This window comes from Triticum aestivum, chromosome 1A, assembly GCF_018294505.1.
Source record: "Triticum aestivum cultivar Chinese Spring chromosome 1A, IWGSC CS RefSeq v2.1, whole genome shotgun sequence".
NCBI classification, from domain to species: Eukaryota; Viridiplantae; Streptophyta; class Magnoliopsida; order Poales; family Poaceae; genus Triticum; species Triticum aestivum.
In genome coordinates, this window is record NC_057794.1 from 26,388,456 (window position 1) to 26,412,589 (window position 24,134).

General features: G+C 45.7%; 3 protein-coding genes across 4 annotated transcripts; 2 read left to right on the plus strand and 1 right to left on the minus strand.

Moving 5' to 3' along the window:
- The first annotated feature begins 1,446 nt into the window (after positions 1-1,446).
- LOC123077235 (transcription elongation factor 1 homolog) lies at positions 1,447-1,800 on the plus strand. The gene has a single exon (XM_044499777.1). It carries the CDS (start codon positions 1,447-1,449, stop codon positions 1,798-1,800), a length of 354 nt encoding a protein of 117 aa, XP_044355712.1.
- A 5,189-nt stretch (positions 1,801-6,989) lies between these two features.
- Positions 6,990-11,120, plus strand: LOC123078841 (laccase-25). 2 transcript variants are annotated; one of them, XM_044501507.1, is made up of 5 exons: positions 6,990-7,097; positions 8,491-8,645; positions 8,963-9,342; positions 9,618-10,577; positions 10,827-11,120. In XM_044501507.1, the coding sequence occupies exons 1-5, from the start codon at positions 6,990-6,992 to the stop codon at positions 10,955-10,957; spliced, it is 1,734 nt and encodes a 577-aa protein (XP_044357442.1). In that variant the 3' UTR covers positions 10,958-11,120. The 2 variants fall into 2 exon arrangements, with proteins under 2 accessions (XP_044357442.1, XP_044357506.1); XM_044501571.1 differs by lacking the exon at positions 6,990-7,097 and having other exon boundaries at positions 8,487-8,645.
- Positions 11,121-15,575: 4,455 nt separating this feature from the next.
- On the minus strand, positions 15,576-16,607 carry LOC123187726 (uncharacterized mitochondrial protein AtMg00810-like). The gene has a single exon (XM_044599652.1). It carries the CDS (start codon positions 16,605-16,607, stop codon positions 15,576-15,578), a length of 1,032 nt encoding a protein of 343 aa, XP_044455587.1.
- Positions 16,608-24,134: the final 7,527 nt, after the last annotated feature.

Genomic DNA, 24,134 nt, shown 5'->3' on the forward strand with positions numbered 1-24,134 from the left:
TGAGCTAGAACTCTTCTGATCTCATTAACCCTGTACGCATACCTCGACTGGTCTTTATCTTTCGACTGCACCATCTTTAACAGCTTGCCACAATCCGTTTCAACAAGCAGCGGCAGGTTAGTCCAATGGAGAGCAAGTTGTAGTCCTTCATCCAGCGCCGCCATCTCGGCTTCCAAGGGATCACCACAGTTAAAAAAGACCCGTGTCGCGGCAAAGATGACATCACCTTCATGATCATGTAAAATCATGCCAGCCCCAGCCGTGCCACTTTCCTTAACAAAAGCACCATCAATATTAAGTTTTGCATGGTTTGCATCGGGAACCCCCTAGCGCGGCGCTACTGTTATTGCATGTGTGCTCTTCGGCATGCTTCCTGAGAGGTCAATCACCTGCTTTCCTTTTGTCAAATCCACCTCCGGGTGCTGCTGTATCGCAAGCAAAGACATGATATAGCTCGTGAGAAATCTGCGCGAAGCCTCAATCTGAACCGGTGGTTTATTATGAGTGATCTCATTCCTCGCATATCAAATCCTCCACATGATCATCAGGGAAGCCAACCTCTGTACATTAGACAGGTTGTCAAGCAGACGAAACAGCCATTCGGGCTCGGCATCACGCAGTCTTCTATGGTTGGAAGGTCCCAGTAGTCTCTCATGGCTGCCCAGAGTGCCGCTGCATGGGGGCATTGTACCAGGGCATGATGTACATCCTCCACCACATGGCCGCATAGTACACATGTAGGATCTTGCTCCATATGCATGCGGTTCTTGGTAGTTTGAGTAGCTAGGGACTCACGAGCAGCACTCCATGCAAATACATGTACTTTAGCTGGTGTCCCGTTCTTCCAGATTAGGTCCCAGACTGGCCGCCGGCCGAATACTCGACGCACCATAGCCCTGCGCCCGGACTTGGAAGCCGTTACCGATACGTCAGATAATCCCTTTCTTAAGGAGCTCCAACCCATATTCAATGGCTTGCCAGGTTGAGGACGCATTGCCGGTGGAAGACCGTATCCACCAAAAACTATAATATATGACATGCAACTTACACAAAGCATATGATCAAATTCGTATGTGAAAGATCTAATGATATAATTTTCACATTATACATCTTATATATTATTAATCTTGTCAATAGTTAAAGGCGGTCTTAAAACACGCATTAGGCCTATATAGATGGAATATTTGATGGCTGCTGATCAGGGCGCCTGCGCCCTGCCTCAATGGTGTCGCCGGGTTGAAAGGAAGAAAGGGTAATTACCTGCAAGTTCAGGCGGCGTCAACGAGGCCGGGATGGCGATGGCGCGCGGGTTGAGTGAACGCTCGCATAAATAGTTTAATACCCGCCCCTCGCCGATGGCACCGCTAATGCGAGATGGAAATTTAGCCACACGGCGCACACGAGCTGGATAGCTAGCTAGACCCTACATCCTAGTTCCTAGAAGCCATGGGCAAGCGGAAGTCGGCGAGGTCCAAGGCGCCACCGCGGAAGAAGGTGGAGAAGCTGGAGACGGCCTTCTGCTGCCCCTTCTGCAGCCACGCCGCCGCCGTCGAGTGCACCATCGAGGTCCCGAACAAGATCGCCACGGCGTCGTGCTACGTCTGCCTGGAGAGCTACTCCACCGTGCCGGACGCCCTCACCGAGCCCATCGACGTCTACAGCGAGTGGATCGACGAGTGTGAGCGCGTCAACGACGACGCACGCCGTCGCGCCAGGATGATGCGTGGTGACCACCGTCCTGCGGTTTGTAAGCTTTTCCGCTGTACTTGCGCGGCCAATGTGCGGCGGCGGTTCAGATAGCTACGTACAAAAATCCATGGGTTCAACAATTAACTAATGGTGATTGATCCATTTGCCTTGGTTGCACAGCTGAAATTTCGTGGCAAATGTATGGTTTGTAGTTTGTACGTACAGTAGGCAGCGCCCACCGCCCAGTAATAAGAAAGGTCCCTGCAAACCTCGCAAGCTCCGCGGGCAACAAGGGACTGTACAGTTGTCCGTTAACCTGAAGAGAGATGCTACACCTACGTAATGTTTCTCACGTAGTACCTTCGTATGGTCTGATTTGACAGTTTTTTATTGGGCTTTAGTTGAGCACACGGGCCCAGCCTTGAAATCGGGGGTTAATTAGTGGAGAAGGGAACTACGTAGGTTACGTAGAAGCAGTACGTAGGTGTAGCATTATTGTAACCTCAATATGTAATTGAGAGTTATGTCTGTCGAACTAACCTTATTACTTTGGTTACCAATTTTCCAACTTCTACAGAAGATATTTGGAGGGCATTTAGAAATTAATATTGATTTGAGGGCATTCAGTCGATGTACAATAGCGTTGTTCGCGGGTCATTTGGATTAGGAGGCCATGGACACGCTCATCTTAAGACTGCGCTAAACCAAATAGAATAGTTAATCAGCGTCATGCATATGATAACATAGGGCAAATCAGGATAGTCAAAATTGACTTATTAATTAGTAGCAGTGTCAGGGTGTATCATGGGTCAATTTAGAAATATATTGAGTAGTTTTGCCCATATCCAAGCCCCACGCTACGTAGCAAGAAGTCAATTTCAGATATTCTGACTAGCCTTGTGTTGGTAGGTGCACGATACCGATCAACTATTCGGTTAGATTATTCTCAGCCTCCCTAGCTAGAAAGTCAAAATTGGCCAAACATGCTGATGTACATCAACCTCAAGTGATGTGCACCCTCCAGATTAACATTGATTTCTGAGGCCCTCCAAATATCTACCATAAATATTTTAGAAAATTGGCAACGGAATTATAAGAGGCCAATTCAACTGCCATTGCTCTCCAGTAGCACGCAAACCATCCCATAATGAATGAATGGGTAGAGATATCAAACATTTGCTAACTGTTTTGGCACTCCTGCGCCCCTTGAATAGCATCCAAACTCTCATATATGTATGCCATACTGGCCACACCATTTGCTCTTTGCTTTATTTTAGAAATGGTTGCTGCCACCATAAAGTTTGTTAGCATATTAGGGTGCCCATACCATCAGGAACACAATAGGAACATAACCATATGACACGAAGGTTTAAAAAGTACACATCATATGAGGCCTTGCATTGCCCCTAACACCACTCATTTTGAAACGTAATCTTTCAAAAAGTGGTTTGATCAACATTTCCATAGAAATTTAGAGGCAGAGGAATCTAGGGGTTGTTCTCTGTTGCTGCTGCCTTATATAGTACAAAATGATTAGCCCATTGCAAGGCCATCTTCCCCACCATCACTATCAATCTTCCTCCAGAGGATAGAGGAATACGCAAAAAAGAGTGCAGCTGCCACTTGATCTTGTAAGAAAAAATCGAGGACATGTTCATCATAAACACGCCGTGAACTCGTGACATTGGGATACCCATAGAATCCTGTAGTGCTAAAGGTGTAAAACCATCTCTCTCTGGCTTGTCACCAAGATGTGACCTTCTGAATTCTGGAAGGAGTCACCAAGGTATGATCTTCTGAATTTCAGAATGATAAAAATGCCTGGATTAATGTACATTTTGGTGGGACCTCATATAGTCCCAGGATGTTGTGTGTACTCCTAGCACATCCCAAAATGCTTTTGTCACCCTTGCAGAACAAATGAGCGTGCAGACATTAGTAGTTTATCACAATGAGATATCTCGGCTTTAAGCGGGGCTACACTGTTGTGTAACCATGCATTTAGGATATTTTACTCATGTTCAATATAGCAGTTGGTCAAATAAATGGATGAATGCTATGCGGATTGTATTGAGTACTAACTTCTTTCCAACTTGCTTTTAAAAAACACAACTTAGACGAGTTGCTCATGAAAGAAAATAACATAAAACCAAAAAAAAGTTTAAAAGGAAATACTAGCTCAAAATTAGTTCTCTCCATCAGTAGTTCAGGTGACACAAAGCTCGTCAAGAAAGAAAATAACAAAATAGCTCAAAACTTGTTGTCTTCATCTTCTGTTCAGATGTCGGTGGCGACCCAAGTTGCCACATGAGCATTTTATCATCGTTAGATTCAATGTGTTAGATGGCTCGAACTCTTGAACTCGTAATAATTAGAGAGTAGTGGTGCTAGACTATCTTAGATGGGCTCGAACTCTTGAACCCATAATAATTAAAGAGCCGGAGGGGCGCTAGCCAACTGCTACAACATCTCTTTGTGTTGACTTCACTTGCCTTTCTTAATTAATTATTAACTTTTAATGTTTCAAAGTTGTCTCAAGCATGATATCCTTAATCAATTGCAATTGCATTGTGGTCCAGGCGGTTATGCATCAGAATCCCAGTGCAAATCTAAATTATCACAATCAGTACCATACCGAGAACTGATTGACGTGGGTGTCTTTTGAGGAAACCGCCTCTAATAATATAAGTATTAGCTCGGCATCCGTTGTGTTGGAAGTCAAAACTTTCCAAGGGTTGTGTCTAGAAAAAACCTCAAAATCATTTTCCCGTACTAGTAGTTTATTTTGGCAAAGACTACTTTTTGTGAACTATCATAACTAGGCCGGCAAGCATTGGCCTTCTTTTTTACCAGTGGCTAGTTTAGGTTAGTCAGATGGATAAACATAATATATTGGGATGTAATAACATGATACTTGAAAAAGGGAGGATATTTTTGGAACATGATAAGATGAAGTCATCATAGGTGTTGATGAAAAGCAAGCTCTTGCTCGCAACAGTCTGAAGTGAAAAGTAAAGGCGCATGTCCTCCTGCACGATGGTGGTTGGAGTCCAAGGTGGGACAACGAGCTTTTTGTGGGTGGTGGCGACAAGATGCGGGCAATAGCGATGAAATATAGAGAAGAGACGAGGGAGAAGACGACATAGTTCGGGAAGTCAGACAGATAAGGGCCATCGTAAGATGCAAATCAGATGAGAAACCAAGTGTTATGTCCGAATACTAAAATTAGTCCGTTCACAAAACTGGTTTCTCCATAACAACATAGGTGATTCCAACTCATCTACTTTTCTCAATAGGCAAATATACCACCTCAACATACAACTATGCATGGGAAAAGGCCTTCAGCCGAAAGTCCCCTCCTACTTTTGAATAGTAAATTCAAAACAAAATGAAAATAAACTTCAAAAAATTCTGAAATATTTTTGGTGCAAACTTTGATTAATGTTCTCGGTGCTTGCAAATTTTCATTCCGAAATAACATTTGTGGAAGTCATGGCAAAAAAAAATAGAACTCCAAAATGCTTTCGAATATAGCATTTTTGGAGTGTCAATTTTTTACCATGACTTCCAAGAATGTTATTTCAGGATGAGAATTTGCAAGCACTGAGAACATTTGTCAAGTTTGCACTTTGATTTTTTACTATGGTTTTGCTTTTACTATTCATCAAGGAGCATATGAGCTCGGAAGAATACATCAGCATGCAATAGTGCGAGCAAAACTATTATGCTACTTGTATTCAATGAGTGTAGTTTTTGTGCACCCACGAACATTGCACCACCGGTGCACCCACGATAAAAAACTTAGCAAAATATTTCGATTTTTTTTTAAATTTTGTGGATGTGATTATGACCAAATGTTTTAGGTGCTTGCAAAATTTGGTGGAGAAGTAACATCCGAGGAGCCTTGTACAAAAAAAAACAAAATTTGTGCTTAAAACATGTGAACAGTAACTGGGTGCAGGGCATCATCTGTATTTCGTTTTGTATGGAGATCATTTGATGTTTTCTGGTGACCAAACTTTGCAAGCTCCTAAACCATTTGCTCATAATCACCTCCACGAAGTTTTTGATCTTTTTGAATTTACTGTTCACTCCATGGGTGCACCGAAGTTGGGTGCAACCACTACTACAATCCTATAATGATAAAATACAATAAATCATAACTATTTACATTTTAGTTCTTATATTATTAATTCAAAAATTCATACTCAAATCACATTTTTTTGTAATAGCATTGAAATAGACTTACCTCCAGTTGCATTGAGTTGGAAAACGAAACCGTCACGGTGGTGAATATCCTCTAGATCCTTTTTTGTACTAGTGAGTTTTGGTGAACTGTGGTAGCTAGGCCGTCAGGCATTAGCCTCTTTTTTGGCGGTGCCTGGATCATATATGAAGAAACATACTCCCTCCGTATCAAAATACTTATCATCAAAATAGATAAAAAGGGATGTATTTAGAATTAATATACATCTAGATACATCCATTTTTATTCATTTTGATGACAAGTATTTCCGAATGGAGGGAGTAGTATATTAGGATGGAATGAAGACAATATACTTTTCTCTAAAATAACACAATATAGTTGAAAGGAAGGATCTTTCTGGATCATGATAAGACGAAGTCATCGTCGAAGATGTCGATGACAAGCAAGCTCTACCTTGCACAGCAGTCCTAGTAGAAAAGTAAAGGCGCATTGCCTTGTTATTTCTCCTAGTCAATCCCTCCAAAAGTTCAACAACTTCTTCAAAAAGAAAGTAAGTTTAATCTCATCAGTAACCCAAGACTGATCGCTGTCAGGAAAGATGACACACTGTACGGTACCGTTGACATATAAATGCAAACGTGTGTGTTTAAGAGGAGCCGAGTGGCCTTCCATTTCGAAGAAAAAAGAGGAGCCGAGTGGCCTCGAATAACTACTCTCCGTAACACTTCCTAAACAAGCACACGATATTAGCCTTTTACTAACACACGGGTATTGATTCTTCAACTTGCACTGGAATAAAATTAGCCTGCATATGCAGTAATAATAACTTAACGAACTTGGGCACTTGTGGTCCGGTCGTACTCAACAGTAGTACTCTGACGCGCAAGTAAGACTTTCTGAAGGTTTTACTCGAAAAAAATGGACTTTTGAAGCTAATCAAAACGTCCCTCTTTCTTTCTCTTTCAGCACCCAAATGCCGTTTGTGTTTGAAAATGCAAATTGGTCAGCTGAACGTCTCTCACCTCTATATATACCGACATACTAACTGCACGAATCAATCAATCAAATCTTCTGTTCGGCCCTTCCTTGCTGCATGCATTCAAGTACGGAGATGGCGAGGTCCTGGTCGCTCCTTCTGCCGCTTGCTCTAGCATTGGTTGCTTCGGCTGCCCACGCTGCCATTGTGGAGCACACCTTCAATGTAATTGAGCACTGCTTTTCCTATGTGCATACAATTGTGTTCTTCACTTCTCATGCATACTTTCCATGCACATAGTTTTATCTCATCGAGTTTAGTTACCTGCCGGTTTATACCTTTCTTAATCGATAGTATCCTAGGTGCATGCATTTTTGTTTATTAGGGGTATGTATGCCATCTTTTCTTCTGTTCTTGACACTGGGTATCCATGTATGTCATCGTTAATATGCTTACACTTAGCTTTTGTTTAGTCTTGCACCTAGCCACCATGCAACAACGCATTATTTTGGTTGGATCGACAGTTGTATCGTCATGAGACACATGCTAGAATATATGGGCTTGGCCAATGAAGAATTTCTGTAATTCCTTCTCAAAGGTCCATGTGTAAATAACAAGTGGAGGTGCAATATGTAGTTGCCTAATTCTCCAACAACACTTGCCAATTATTATTTCTGGAAAAGAAAGCAATCGGTTTTTACCTTGTAGTCATGACTCCGATTTTAAGCCCTTAAAAATTACTGTCAAATTGTCTCATACTTCATCGATTTCAACCGAGTTCTATGAATTTCTTGTCGAATTACGCCAAACTGCTCAGGCGCCACATTGAATACGTCTATAACAAAAAACGGGTTCAAGTTGTCCATCTAGTCAGCTGTCACATCATCCTAACATGTGGTACATGATTGTCGGTTTTAGAGAATATAATAAAATATGGAAATGCAAAAAGTCATGGCAAATTGTACGTTTTTTATGGCAATTTATGTTGACGTGAGGGTGATAAATTTAGTTTACAAGCACGGCAATTTCCTAGCAAAAAATAAACTTAGACGGGTTTCTCATGCTCGTCAACTAAATTTGTGATCCTTGGCAAACATATTTTCCGGTGAAAAATGTTTGATTTGCCATGTCTAAAAATCCGACGTTCGCTAGATATTCCTGTCCTAAAATATAGGGTAAAATTGTTTTGCAGGTAAAATATAGGGTAAATTGACGTGAGACTATCTCATATTTCAACACAATCAATCGAAATCTATGAAATTTGTGTCAAATTATACCAAACACTGCTCCTGCGCCACGTTGAACACGTCCATAACAAACACGGGATCAAGCTGTCCATCTAGTCAGCTGTCACATCATCTTGACATCTGGTTCAAGATTGTTAGCTTTAGAGAAAAACAATAAAATGGAAGAATAACTATTTGTCGTATTGGCACAATAATGCAATTAATATCTCCTAAACAGGACAAAAAATTGTCAGAAGTCAACTAAGGAGTAATAAACAATGAAATATATACTTCAAAACATGTTGAGTGTCTTTTACCCCTCGTGTACTTCACAGTTTCTATCTATTTGGTGGTAACCTTCCATATAATAAATATTTGATCTCACTCACCAGGTCGGGAACCTCTCCATTAGCCAGCTCTGCCAGCCGGACAGGATCATCACGGCGGTGAATGGCCAGCTACCGGGCCCGACGATTCGGGCCAGCGAGGGTGACACGGTGGTTGTACACCTCGTCAATGAATCGCCATACGGCATGACCATCCACTGGTAATAATCATATTACTTAGTATATATATGTCCTAAAAATACTTAGTATATTGGTTTTGTCTTTGGTCATACTTTGTGAAGTTTAACCACGTTTATAGAAGAGATAACAACACACATTCGTCGTGGAAATATATTTTCATATTTTATTTTGGTATTATATGAAAACATATTTTTATATTTCATTTATTTGCTATTGTAAATGTTAGTATTTTTCTGCAATCTACGAATTATACTTAAAATAAAACAAATGTTGCTAAGTAATACGGAATGAAGGGGTACAATTTAATTTTCGGGTACCAAAATGTCGACCCATGCAGGCATGGCATATTCCAGCGTGGCAGTCAGTGGGCAGACGGGCCGGCGATGGTCACGCAGTGCCCCGTCCAGCCAGGCAGCAACTACACCTACCGCTTCAACGTCACCGGGCAGGAGGGCACGCTCTGGTGGCATGCCCACTTCTCCTTCCTCCGCGCCACCGTCTATGGTGCCCTCATCATCCTGCCCCGCGGCGGCGCCGAGGCCTACCCCTTCACCAAGCCCGACAAGGAGGAGATCATCATGTTCGGGGAGTGGTGGAACGCCAATGTATTCGACTTGCAGCAGATGGCGCTACTCACCGGAATTCCTGCCGGGCCAGCCGACGCCTACACCATCAACGGCAAGCCGGGAGACTTCTACAACTGCTCCGCCCCAAATCGTATGTGCCAGTTAACCTTCATCGGCGTAAGATTGTTCTTAATTTGTGGTTGATGTAGTAAATGAAAGTTCTACCTTTGTCCCGAGTCAGATTTTTATTTGACCATATTTATATAATACATTTTCATACAATACAGATATACGTATATTTAATGTTGTAAATTTCAGTATATTTTATGTCAAACTTATATAAGTTTGACTTAGAACAAGCCTAGAGTTACATCAATTTAGAACGGAAGGGGTGCAACTTTTGATGAATTTTGGGTTTGCGTGCAGAGACGCACATGTTCGAGGTGAAGAAGAACGAGACGTACCTGCTCCGGATCATCAACGCTGCGCTCAACACGCCTCTGTTCTTCAAGGTGGCGAACCACACCTTCACCGTGGTGGCGGCGGACGCGTGCTACACCACACCGTACAAGACGAACGTGGTGGTGGTTGGGCCCGGGCAGACCGTGGACGCGCTCATGGTCGCGGACGCCGTGGTCGGGCGATACTACATGGCGGCGTCTCCCTATGATAGTGGGATACCGTCGGGGCCGCCGTTCAGCAGGACCAACGCGACGGCGGTGCTAGAGTACGCCGGCGGACCGAACACGACCTCGCCGCCTGCGCTTCCACAGTTGCCGGAGTTCAACGACACGAACACCGCCCACAGGTTCCTCTCCAACCTCACCGCGTTGGTGCTCCCCGGCAAGCCGACCGTGCCGCTCGCGGTGGACACCCGCATGTTTGTCACCGTCGGGATGGGCGTCGCCGACTGCCAGCCGGAGCAGACGTTGTGCAACCGGAGCCGCACCATGTTCGCGTCGAGCATGAACAACGCGTCCTTCGTGCCGCCGAGGAGCACCTCCATGCTCGAGGCCCACTACAGCAACTTGACGGCGGGCGTCTACACCCGCGACTTCCCCGACCAGCCGCCGGTCCTCTTCGACTACACCGCCGACGCGAGCAACAACGCCACGATGCAGTACACAACCAAGTCGACCAAGGTGCGGACGCTCCGGTACAACGAGACGGTGGAGATGGTGCTCCAGAACACGCGGCTCATCGCCAAGGAGAGCCACCCCATGCACCTCCACGGCTTCAACTTCTTCGTCCTAGCACAGGGCTTTGGGAACTACAACCAGACAACCGCGGCGCGGCAATTCAACCTCGTCAACCCCCAAGAGCGCAACACCGTCCTCGTCCCCACCGGTGGCTGGGCTGTCATCCGCTTCATCGCCGACAATCCAGGTACACATCATGCACTAAATATATATTCCTACTACTCCCTCCGTTCACTTTTATAAGGCCTTAAAGACATTTCAGACAATGTGCAAAACAGCCCATTTTCAGCTGTCTGAAATGACTTATAAAAGTGAACGGAGGGAGTAGTATATATCATTTCCTTAAAAAGTTAGAATCATGATGTGATGTTGTTAGCTTGCTATGATGGTTTGAGCTTGACAAAGCTAACTAAAATTGCTTGTATGTTAATTGCAGGGATGTGGTACATGCACTGTCACTTCGAGGCTCATCTTGATCTCGGGTTGGGAATGGTGTTTGAGGTTCAGGACGGGCCCACACCGGATACTTCTCTGCCGCCGCCACCTAAAGACCTGCCGCAATGTTGATGGATAACCTAACTAGGGTCAATTATTTTAATCTGTACATGAATAAAGAGGAGCTAAAGAGGCTACCATATATATAATTGGTTGGTATTTTAATAGCTCTGCATTACTTGTTAGTTTTTGTAAGTTTGGTTGTAATATGATTGTGATGGGTGTTTGTCTGTCATCTTACGTGAATTTGTTTAAAATGGCACTTCACTGAAGCATCAATTGAAAGAAATATTCTCCTCAAAAAGAAATTGAAAGAAATAAAAGAGCTACTCTCTAAAACAATGCAATGCGTGCATGCGTGCACACATACACACGAGCTAAGACAACATAGAACCGAGAAGAGCAGCACCAACAGTCATGGTCTTAAGATGAAGCACCACCTAGGGCTTGGCTCTATCGTGAAATTGCACAATCCAGAACCGAAGGATGATGGAATGTCGGTCAGCAACATCTTGAGAATTGAGCCATTTATCAAACTGTTTGGGAGGATGGGAGAACAAGAATGCATGTAAAATAGTACTACCTCACTGTACATCTATACAAGGCCACTTGGTTTCGTCTTAAGTCAAACAGTTAAGGTTCGGTCAAGTTTGCAGAAATGGTAGTGACATTGTATACTACCAAATCAATATCACTAGATCGATTCAGAAATATATTTTCAGAATGCATTTATTAGGTATCGTATTAGTATGTTTTGGGGGGGAAAGTGTATTTTTCGTCTCTCAACTATTTCAAAGAGAAATGGTCCTTCAACATTAAAACCCAGAAATTTTGGTCTTTCAACTTTTAAAATCGGATAAGTCTACTCCCCCGGTTTTGACTAAAACCAGATCACATATGTTTGACCGCCCACCACACAGGTTTGACTGCCACGCGGAAGACAAACACACGCGCATGCAGGTAGAGCAGCTGGATCGATTCACAGGGAGGTTAGCTAAGCTATAGTGCGTACTAAATGGATTCGATGTCCTTGAGCACCTCGACGATGGGGAGGACGGAGACAGAGTGCCGGAGTCGAGCCCAGACGTGGATTCGTCCAGCAGCATCAGGTAGGGTCGTGCATGAGGTCGCCGATGGACATCCTCCACTCGCCCCGGGCACATCGGTGATCCTCGAGTTTGCGACAGGCCGCAACCAAGTCGTCAAGTGTAGACGGGAAGAGCTCGACCGGTCATGCAAAGCATTACCCACATACATTATGTGTGTGTTTAAACTACCCTTCTCTGATTGCGATGATCTCACTAAGATGGTGCAGAGTTTCTATTGTGGGTCATCAAAAGGTGCATGGGATGATGATAAAGGCAGTGCTGGATTCCGTGACTTCCGTATGTTTAACCAAGCACTACTAGCACGACAAGCTTGGCGTTTGATCACTAGGCCGAAAAGTCTATGCGCACAAGTACTCAAAGCCCGGTACTACGCCGAGCGAAAGCTCGAAGATAAAGTGTTTACCGAACAAAAAGGATCTCTCTCTGGCTTAGCAGAGAATGTACATCATGCCACATAATAAACTCCGAAAACCTGGAGATGCCTGACAATAATAACTCTTGACTTATTAAAAGGGGTGCAGGACATCAAATTAGATAGTGACACGACCTCCATCCTTGTTGAAAAGAACGAGGATGTTGTGCCCTATCCAAAGTTCATTTGCAAGTGCAAACTCTTCCCATCCGTAGTTCCGGACCTGAACCCAATCCTGCCATCAGCGCATATGAAGTATTTTGCTTCTCTGTTCTTGTCCTGTTTTGTCCATCACAAAGTAGCGCCTCTCCAGTAGCGGTGATGTCTAGCGCGCCTTTGGAATGCACTGGAGTTTGAAAGAAAACCAAACATGATAAAATGAATAAATAAGAGAAACAAATAAAACTGAGGTACTGAGAAACTCAGAAAATATGGATAAAACTGGAAAACTAAAGAAGAATGGATGCACAAAAATGAGGAATAACACTTAGAAACCCAAAAGAATCTGATAAAACTGAAGAACTAAGGAAGACTGAATAAATAAGATCAACAGATTTAACTGTGGGACACTGAATAACTAAGAAGAAACTAAGGAACTAAGGAAGACTGAATAAATAAGATTAACATATTTAACTGAGGGACATTGAATAACTAAGAAGAAACCAAGGAACAAAACTGAATAATGAAGAAACTAAAATAGAGGGAATAGAAATGTTTAAACTCGGGAACAGAGAAGACTGATAAGAGAGAACAAGAACTAAGAGAGAGGACTGTTAGAAAATCCTTGCTACTCCATCACTTGACGTGCTGCTTTGTTCCCTGTACTCAACGTTGGATGAGCCGCAATCAGACTCATATACTCCTCCTGCTGATACGAGCTCTGTGAACATGAAATTAAAGGCTGTGAAAAAGGATGTATGAAAGGATTACATAGATGGAGGTGTAGCCAGAGGCGCTGTTGCAAGCTGATGACATACATGACAACACCACGGCATTTTATGTGGACTCTACTGGCCACACGAATGATTAAGAACATGGCCTATTACAAAATGTATATGGAATAACCTGCATGGAAATATGGGCATGTACAAAACAAAAATGATGTTTTGGTTCTGCGTCGGCTATTAGCAGACTATTGATACTGTAATAGTAGCAGAGGAAGGATTCGTCCAGTGGCTCTGGTGGCTGTACAGAAACCTCCATAATAATCAGTGGATCCTCAAAACTGTAAACAAACACAAGGGCTGTCTCTTCATTTGATCAAAGAGGAAACAAGGCAAATATTGCAGTTCGAATTAGCAGGAACAAACACATGCAGTTAACATATGAAAATATGGTTTCCTTTGCAAGCAGACAATTATCACATCAGCATACAGTTTAGATGCCTGGACATATCCAGGATCCAATTGAACAGAGCCATCTATCATCCTAGACAGTAGCATTTGGTGGCTTTTACATGTTTCTGCTTGACGGTACATCACACAGAAAATAATGCTCATTGAATCAACAAAAATCACAAGTAATCAGAAGGATTGTCCGCCTCATAGAAGGGAAAACAACTGTTGTCTGAAGCAGAACATATCAGGAAAAGTACTCTCTCCGTCCCATAATATAAGACCTTTTTTGACACTATCATGATATCAAAAAGGGTCTTATATTATGGGACGGAGGAGTAGCATATATGTAGTTCTGTTATTCTCTAGAAATAGGCATTTTTTTCCAACTGGGGTAACCCCTTTCCCATTAATTTCTCAACGGAAATAACATTGTTGATTACACCAACTAGATCAGGTAAAGGAAGCGGGAAGAAGGGAAGAGCGAGTTCGGGCATATAGAGGGAAACTTGCCGCGGATGCTTGGCCTCAAAGCATCTGCTAGGGGGGAAAAAACCTTCAACACCATAAAAGTCATGGAAATAGACATATATACATCTTCTGACTTATATTCAGTGGGTTTTCCTAGCCCATAAGGATTGTTCCCGTTTGGAGTGTGGGTGGATCACATAAAAAAGCAAGATGTCATAAAGATTTTTTTATGAGCAGTAGACCCCACATGTCATAGACATAAAAACTGTGGCAAGATTCCCTAAGGCAAGCCAAAGTTTGGCTAAGAATTTGAACAACTCAAGTAAGGCAAGTGTGGCAAAAATAATATGGCAATGCATGGCAAAGATAGTCACGAGGGCACTGGAGCAGCTCATGGAAGGGAAGAAGAGCGCGACAGAGCTGCGAGCTCGAGCAGTTCGGCTGGTGACCATGGCAAGCCTGGAAAGGACCGTGGCAAGCATAAGAAAAAGGGCAAGTTTGACATCACCAAGGTGAGATGTTACAACTGCAATGAGAAGGGTCATTTTCAGTCAGATTGTCCTGAGCCGAAGCATGAGAAGGCAAATCTCGCCGAGAAAGAAGATGATGACCCAACACTCCTCATGACGGAGAGGTGCGAACTGGTGTTGTCTGATTCAGTTGCAGAGGAACAGGGTATTCCTCAATGAAGAGAAGGTGGTACCGAAGCTCACAGGCAAGCAGGAGATGTCCTGGTACCTTGACACCGGGGCAAGTAATCACATGACCAGCAGAGCTGAGAAATTTGCTGAACTTGATCGGTCTGTGACAGGAAGGACCCCATTCAGAGATGGTTCTGCAGTTGAGATTTGTGGATGTGGATCAGTACTGTTGCAGTGTCACACTGGAGAACATCGAGTACTGTCAAATGTGTATTTCATACCTCGGCTTAAAAATAACATAATAAGCCTAGGTCAGCTTGATGAGAATGGATGCAAATACTCAGCTGAAGATGGTGTGATGACAGTGTTAGATCGTCAGAGAAATGTCTTGGCAAGAGTGTGGAGGACCAAGAACAAAATGTACATTCTGAATATTCAGCAGACTGAACCCATTTGCTTGATGGTGCATGCAAAGGAATCATCGTGGCTGTGGCACATGAGGTATGTTGTAGAATCAGGGGAGAGAGGGGTGGCGGCTGGGATAGAAAGATGGCCTGGTATTGTATTCTATTGGAGTTAGGGTTTCCTGTACAAGGGGGCAGCACATATATAGGCTGCAGGGTTACATGGGCCACATGGGCCACATGGGCCACATGGGCCATAAGCGCGCGCGCACACACACACACACTGAAATACAGATAAGACACAGCCCAACACTCCCCCTCAAGAGGGATGATAGATATCTATCATGCCCATCTTGTCACAAGCAAGATTGTTCTCCCTGGTTCCCAAACCTTTTGTCAAACAATCGGCGACTTGTTGTCCAGAGCTCACATGAGTTATCTTGATGATTCCTGCATCCAGTTTCTCTTTGATAAAGAATCTGTCTATCTCCACATGTTTTGTTCTGTCATGTTGCACTGGATTTTTAGCAATGCTGATTGCAGATTTGTTGTCACACCACACATTCAGAGGATCTTGTCTGAGCACTTTCAGCTCAAGCAGAAGGCCTCTTACCCATAACATCTCACTCAGCCCTTGAGACATTGCCCTATACTCAGCTTCTGCAGTTGATTTTGACACCACCGGTTGTTTTTTGCTTCTCCATGATACCAAATTTCCACCAACAAACACACAATAGCCAGAGGTTGATCGTCTATCATCAAGACAGCTAGCCCAATCAGCATCGCTATAACCGTCAACATTCAAATGGCCATTACTCTTGAACCAGAGTCCCATACCAGGGCTGCCCTTTAGATACCTCATGATTCTATAGACTGCATCAAGGTGTCCACTTCTGGGGTCATGCATATATCTACTTACTACACTTACTGCATATGTAATATCTGGTCTAGTGTGACACAAGTACAGAAGTTTGCCAACCAATTGTTGATATTTTGCTTTGTTAACTTGTTCACCCATCTGTGCTGTCAATTTGTGATTTTGTTCAATGGGAGTTGGGGCTGCTCTACATCCAAGCATTCCCATATCACTTAGGAGCTCTAAGGTATACTTCCGCTGAGACAGGGCTATTCCCCTCTTTGATCTTGCAACTTCGATACCCAGGAAATATTTTAGCTGACCAAGATCCTTAACTTCAAATGCTTTGCCTAGGCATTTCTTTAGTCTTCCAATCTCCTCTTCATTGTCTCCCGTTATTATGATGTCATCCACATATACTGCAAGAATAGTAATCTGTTGCTTGGAATGTTTATAGAAAACAGTTTGATCTCCATTGCATTGTTTATACTCCATACTGCAAACTGCTTGCCTGAACCGGTCAAACCAAGCCCTTGGCGATTACTTCAAACCATAGAGAGATTTTCTGAATCTACAAACCTTCCCAACAGTCCCAGGTGTAGAAAGTCCAGGAGGAATTTCCATGTAGACTTCCTCTTGTAGATCTCCATGTAAAAAGGCATTTTTTACATCAAGTTGGTGTAGTGGCCATCCAAAGTTAGCTGCACATGAGATTAGAATCCTCACTGTATTCATCTTTGCAACTGGGGCGAATGTTTCGTCATAATCAATACCATACGTTTGGCTGTACCCTCTGGCTACCAGTCTTGCCTTGTAACGCTCAACCTTACCCTCAGGATTCTGCTTCACTGTGAAGATCCACTTACAACTGACTGCCTTCTTCCCATATGGAAGATTTGCTAGCTCCCATGTTTTGTTCTTTCTCAGGGCCTCCAACTCTTCCCTCATGGCGTCACACCACTTTGGATCTTGTCTTGCTTCTTTCCAGTCTTTAGGAACAATCACGGCTTGAAGTGATGCGACAAATGCTCTAAATGAAGGTGATAGGGCTTCATAGGTGACATAATTACTGATGTCATGCTCAAGATTGCCCTTGCTCAAAGTTTTCCTTGCTACTTCCTTCTTGAGAGCAATTGGCAGGTTAGGTGATGCTTCTTCAGTACTTGAATTTTCATATGACTCCACTTCAGATGAGCTTCCTGTCGCTTGAGTTTCTTCTGACTGCTCCCCCTGTTCCATAGTTTCTTTTGACTGCTCCTCATGCACTTGTTCCTCCACACCTCTCTTCCTTCTTGTATACACATGAGGATTCCTTTCCTCATTTGGTCTCTGCCACCTCTGCTGTTCAGCCCCATCAACTACAACTGGAATGAAGGATCCCACTATTTTCGGGGTTGGTATTGGCTGCTCCTTGTCGCCATTGGTGCTGCACTCACCACTCAAGTTGCACTCCCCCTCTTGACCACCCTGCATAGATTGTGAGTGGTCAAGTTCTTCGAATAAAGTGCTGAGATCTGTCTTCTCACCATAGAAAGGCTCAGATTCTCGAAAGGTGACATCCATACTTACAAATGTGCGCCTTTCAGCAGGACTCCAACACTTATAGCCTCGCTGCCCTGCAGGATATCCAACAAATATGCATTTTACAGCTCGTGGATCCAGCTTTCCCACTGCTGGTCTGTGATCTCTAACGAAGCAGGTGCACCCAAATAACTTCGGAAGAACTGAGAATTTGTTCTCCCCAAATAGCATCTCACATGGGGACTTCATACCAAGCATTTTTGAAGGCATCCGGTTGATCAGGAACGTTGCAGTCATGACAGCTTCACTCCACAAGAATTTTGGCACATTCATGGTGAACATAAGTGATCGAGCCACTTCTAAAATGTGTCGGTTTTTCCTTTCTGCAACACCATTCTGAGCAGGGGTATCTGGACATGATGTTTGGTGCATTATGCCTTGTGCTGACAGGAAACCTCCAAATTGCTTGTTTACATATTCAGTTCCATTGTCAGATCTGATCACCTGCACCTGCACATTGAATTGGTTTCGCACATAGGCATAAAACTCCTGAAAACATTGGAATACCTCATCTTTATGTCGCATGAGGTACACCCAAGTCATGCGAGTGTGGCAGTCTATAAATGTCACAAAATATTTCATTCCACTAACAGAAACAACAGGGCATGTCCACACATCAGAGTGAATCAGCATAAACGGGGATATACTCCTTAGCCCCTTACTCAAATATGAGATTCTTGTGTGCTTTGCATATTCACATGCATCACACACAAGCTTACTCTTGTCTACTCCACGCATTACATCAGGAAACATCTTACTCATCTTATCAAAAGCCATATGCCCCATGCGACAGTGATGGATCATCGCCATTGTCTCACTTACTCCAACTAGTACAGCCAAAATAGGACTAGCACCAGACCTAGACACATCACGATCCATATACCACAATCCACTACGCCTGGTTCCTTCCCAAGTTTCCTTCCAGTCATCCTCTCCTGAATTAAACATATTTTCTTATCAAGAGTTATTCGGCAATCTATCTGATCAATCAAAGCACTTAGAGAAAGCAAGTTCACAGGAAAAGCTGGAACATGTAATACATCAGATAATTTAATAGTGGGTGTACATTGAACTGATCCAACTCCTTTAATCGGTTGTGAGGTGCCATCAGCAGTTTGTATTGTTTCACAATGTGTAATTGGGTACTGAGTATATGATTCAAACTCAGTTGAGGTACCTGCAACATGCTTGGATGCTCCAGAATCTAATATCCAATCTGGAAGGAAATCATGTGTGGATATAGATGCATTTGCAAAGTTACCTTCCCCTGTGTAGACAAAGTGGGCAAAGTTCCCAAAGGTGTTGTCCTCCTGGCTTCTACTCTTCGACTCCCCTTGAGAGGTTGTTGACGTCCCTTCTTCTTGCGTTGCCAAGTTAGCCAAGTTTGCTTTGAAGCCACTGGAATAATTCGAACCCCTCGAGTTACCTCTGCCTCTAACTCCCCGGTATCCACCTCGGCTGTAACCTCTTCCCCTACCACGTATTTCTCTGCGTTGTGCTGTGCAATTGATGCTTATGTGACCTTTCTCTCCACAGTTGAAGCACTCTCTTGTCTCCTTCCATTCAGACACAGTAAATGCTGAGCGAGATGCATTCGCTTCTCCAGTCCTGGTCAACTTCAACCTGACCTCCTCCTGTGCCATTGCTGCAACTGCCTCCTCAAGCGAGGGGAGCTTTGGCTGATGAAACAACCCAGCACGCCTTCCTTCAAATTCTGAGCTAAGTCCCTTCAAGAATTTCATCACTCTCCTACGCTCTACCCACTTCTTAGTAGCAACTATACATTCTGAATGTGGTAACTCCAGTGGATCATAGTGGTCTAAGTCAGCCCACAAATGCTGCAATTCTGCTACATACTCCATCACCGACTTATCCCCTTGTTTTAGCTCATTTACTCTATCCTCAATCTGCGCCATAAGCATTATGTTCCCTTTCCCGGAGTACAATGTTTCCAGGGTTTTCCATACCTCTGCTGCATGGGGAAGAGTCTCCACAGGTGCTGCAATGGATGGGGTCAAGGAGTTCAGCAGCCATGCCACCACCAGAGAGTCAATGACACTCCACTTCTTCCACTCTTCACTTGCCCTGTTCGCCGGTTCATCTACTTCCCCTCTGACATAGCCTTCTAGCCCCTTTGTCCTCAATATTAGCAATGCCCTTCTGGACCAGCTTAGGTAGTTTGTGACCAGCTTAGGTAGTTTGTGACCCCTTCCATCTTGATTTCATTTGGCATCAGTTCTATTTTCTGTATCACCTCAGGCTGAGGAACAAGCGCACCTGGGGAAGCCACACCCTCTGCCTTGACAGTGATGAGCTCAGCTAGCTTCTCCAACGCCTTTACCAACCCCTGGTTGTCCCCCATCTTTCCAATCTTGAATCACACCACTAGCAACCTCCAGCAACCACTGCTCCCCACTTTCACCTCTCTACTACCTCCTCCCCTCAGATCTGGGATTCCACCTCTCCTTCTTCCACACAAGCCTTCTCCTCTCAGACAATCGCCAGCAAGCACAACCAGCCAACCACCATCACCACTGCTGGGATTGGGAACCCAAGCTCTGACACCATGTAGAATCAGGGGAGAGGGGGGTGGCGGCTGGGATAGAAAGATGGCCTGGTATTGTATTCTATTGGAGTTAGGGTTTCCTGTACAAGGGGGCAGCACATATATAGGCTGCAGGGTTACATGGGCCACATGGGCCACATGGGCCATAAGCGCGCGCACACACACACACACACACACTGAAATACAGATAAGACACAGCCCAACATATGTTCACGTGAATTTCCGTTCACTTCGTTCTCTAGCAGTAGAAGGCATGGTCGAAGGAATGCCAATCCTGGAGCAAGTGGAGCAGGTGTGTGACGGCTGCATGATAGCAAAGCAGCACCGCCTCCCATTTCCCTCTCAGACAAGCTACCGTGCTTCACAGCAGCCGCAACTGATTTATGGTGACTTGTGTGGTCCCATCCACCTGAGACACCGGGAGGCAAGCACTACTTTCTCCTGGTTGTGACGATTACTCCCGGTACATGTGCCTGGCTCTCCTCATCACTAAGGATGAGGCACTTGAGGCATTCAGAAAAATTCAGAAACTTGCAGAAGCAGAGCGGGATCTAAAACTGAAAGCCATCAGAATGGATCGTGGAGGTGAATTCACCTCAAAGGGGTTCTTCACTTGCCCCCCCTCCCCCCTCGGGCTCTCGCGACCGCGTCGCCCCCGCGGGCAACCGGCCGCGCCCCGGCTCCTCCTCCGCCAGCTCCCCCTCTTTTCCCCCTCCCCGCCGCCGTCGCCGGCGTTTGCCGCCGAGCATGGCCCGGGCGACGCTGGTGGCGGCGCCCCCCGGCCATTCCCCTCTCGGTTGCTCTCCGACGCGGGGCGGAGGACGCCGGGGGGTGTTCCCTAGGCGGCGGCGGTCCGGCGTGGCGGCGGGGCTTCCTGGCGCGGCGCGGGAGATCGGCTGGACGGCGGCGTCGCCGTTGGCGGCGGGGTGGCGCGGCGGCGCCTGCTTGGCCCAGATATGGGCCCTTCGGGCCCCATCTGGGTCTGGGCGGGCCGACGGCGGGGCGGGTCGACGGCGTGGCTCCCAGGAGGCGGGGGAGCGGCGATGGGCGTTGGGGTGCTGGCGGTGCTGGCGCTGCCCTGCTGCAGCGTGGCCGGCGGGGCTTAGCGGGCCCGATTCGGGCCTGGCCGGGCCAGGGTGGCCTGACATGCCCTGCTGCTGCGTCCGGACGGCGACCGTGACGGTGCCGGAGGCTCAAGCCTCCTGCACAACGGCGGAGGAGGTGGTTCCCTCCCGCGCGGCTACGGCGCTGCTGCTCCCATCGTCCAACGCCGCCTCCTCGTTCTCTTGGCCTCGTGGTGGCGATCTCGGTGAGGCGGCGTGGGTGGCGTTGCAACCGCGGTGGCGCATGCTGGTGGGCGGTGGGCGGCGAGCTGGTTGGTTGGCTTCGATCCGGTTGGGCGGTGGGGTTTGGAGTTGGGAGAAATCCTTGCCGGATCTTCCGGCTCCGGTGCGGTGACGCCTGCGGGTGCCACCATTCCTCCCTGGAGGGTGTCGGTGGTCTTCATTCCCCTCTTCCCTCCGTGTGCCGGGGGAAACCCTAGGATACGTCTGGGCAGCAGCGTCGTCGGCGTCGTTTCCTTCCTGGAGGTGCTGCTTGGTACACGGAGGATCGGAGCCTAGGATCGTGGTGGGTAGATTTCCGGAGGGCGCAGCGGTTGTAGGTCATTCGCGTCTGTCGAGCTGCCGGTGCTGGCATTGTTTCTTTTTCTTTTTCTTTGGCTTATTGTGCTGCTCGCCCCAGCGTTTGCTCTGTAATCGGTGTTGGTGCTTTGGAATACAAAGCGGGGGGAAACCCTTTTTCGGTAATTCACCTCAAAGGCATTCACTAGTTACTATGAGGATCATGGAATTGAGCACTTTCTCACAGCTCCATACACGCCTCAACAGAATGGGGTAGTAGAGAGGAGAAATCAAACTGTCGTCGGCATGGCTAGGAGCTTGCTGAAGACAATGGGGATGCCAGCAAAATTCTGGGGTGAGGCGGTGACCACAGCTGTGTATCTTCTGAACCGGTCTCCAACAAAGAGTGTAAAAGGGAGAACGCCGTATGAAGCATGGCATGAGAGGAAGCCCTCTGTCTACCATCTGCGTATGTTTGGCTGTGTTGCACATGTGAAACGAGTTGGGCCTGTCAGACGAAACTTTCTGACAGGAGTACACAAATGGTGTTTATTGGGTATGAACAAGGCTCAAAGGCATATCGCTTCTATGATCAAGAGACAAAGAAGTTAGTGGTATCTCAGGATGCAGTGTTTGAGGAGGACCGATAATGGGATTGGCAGCCTACCCTCTGACAGAGAACAACCCAGTACACTCGCTCACTGTTCACTATCCAGTTTGTGTCTCGACAAAAGAAAGCGGCATAAACGCTGCAGCAGCAGAAAAACATAGGAAAGACCCTGCTGCAACGGCAGAGCCAGTGACCCCCGCCGCAACAGCAAAAGGGCAAGATTCTACTGCCACAGTAGCAGCACCTCTACCGGCAGGAAAGACACGCAATGCTGGCAATGGGGCTGCACTCCCACTAGATCTGTCTGCACCGTCACCTGTCTCTGCACTCCAAGCGACACCGTGCTCGTCGCGCTCGCAAGGGAGCCCATGGTCTGAGCCATCACAGGGGCCTCAAGGAAATCGTCCTCTTGGTGAAATTTATGAGGAAACAGCAGAGGTCGATGCAGCTTACTCTGGATTGTGTCTTTTTGGCATGGAAGAGCCAACAAATCATACTGAAGCTATGAAAGAAGAGTGTTGGCAAGGTGCTATGAGGGCAGAGTTGAGCTCTATTGAAGCTAATGGTACATGGAAGTTGTGTGATCTTCCGAAGGGTCACAAACCTATTGGTCTTAAATGGGTGTATAAACTGAAAAAAGACCCATCTGGTGTTGTGGTCAAGCACAAGGCCAGATTAGTTGAGAATGGATTTGTCCTGTTGCTAGACTTGAATCGGAAAGACTGCTTGTTGCTATTGCTGCACAAAGAGGATGGGAAATGCACCACATGGATGTTAAGTCTGCATTTTTGAATGGGAATTTAGCTGACGAGGTGTATGTGAGCCAACCTCCAGGGTATGAAATTCCAGGACAGGACAGCAAGGTGTACAAGCCTCTATGGACTCTGCAAGCTCCAAGAGCATGGAATTTCAAACTTGACACCACTCTTAGGCAGCTGGGTTTTGTGAAGTGTCCCTCTGAATCTGGAATGTACAGAAAGCAGCAAGGTGACAATGTTCTGATTGTTGGTATCCATGTACAGAATTCAGATATAGGTGATTTCAAAAGACAAATGAAGTCAATGTTCAGCATGAATGATCTTGGCTTGCTCAGTTACTACCTTGGCATAGAGGTAAAGCAAGATGACCAGGGCATCACTCTGCCAGTCTGGATATGCAGCTAGAATCCTGAACAAGATGGGTATGGAAACTGCAACCCCTCTCAGACCCCCATGGAGGCAAGACTGAAACTGAAAAAAGAGAGCTTGAGCCCACAAGTTGGCGCCACACTGTAGAGAAGTGTGGTTGGAAGTCTGAGGTACCTAACTCACACTCGACCAGACATTTGTTATTCTGTTGGATACGTGAGTAGGTTCATGGAGAAACCAACTTCAGAGCATCTGGCTGCATTAAACATATTCTAAGGTATGTGAAGGGAAAACTGAACCTTGGGTGTTTTTACAAGAAAGGAACAGAAGAGAGACTGCAGCTGGTTGGGTACAGTGACAGTGATTTTGCAGCGGATATTGATGACCGAAACTCCGAAAGAGCACTACAGGGGTGACCGTCTATCTTGGTAACAGTCCAGTTACCTGGGTGTCCCAGAAACAAAAGACTGTGGCTTTACCTTCATGTGAACCAGAGTTTATTGCTGCAAGTGCAGG

Bases quoted from the DNA above. Each gene is read 5' to 3' on its own strand.
- LOC123077235 (XM_044499777.1), top strand. From the start codon at position 1,447: ATGGGCAAGCGGAAGTCGGCGAGGTCCAAGGCGCCACCGCGGAAGAAG.
- LOC123078841 (XM_044501507.1), top strand. From the start codon at position 6,990: ATGCATTCAAGTACGGAGATGGCGAGGTCCTGGTCGCTCCTTCTGCCG. The intron at 7,098-8,490 runs GTAATTGAGCAC...CTCACTCACCAG, and splicing joins TTGTGGAGCACACCTTCAAT to GTCGGGAACCTCTCCATTAG. The intron at 10,578-10,826 runs GTACACATCATG...TGTTAATTGCAG, and splicing joins CTTCATCGCCGACAATCCAG to GGATGTGGTACATGCACTGT.
- LOC123187726 (XM_044599652.1), bottom strand. From the start codon at position 16,607: ATGGAGTATAAACAATGCAATGGAGATCAAACTGTTTTCTATAAACAT.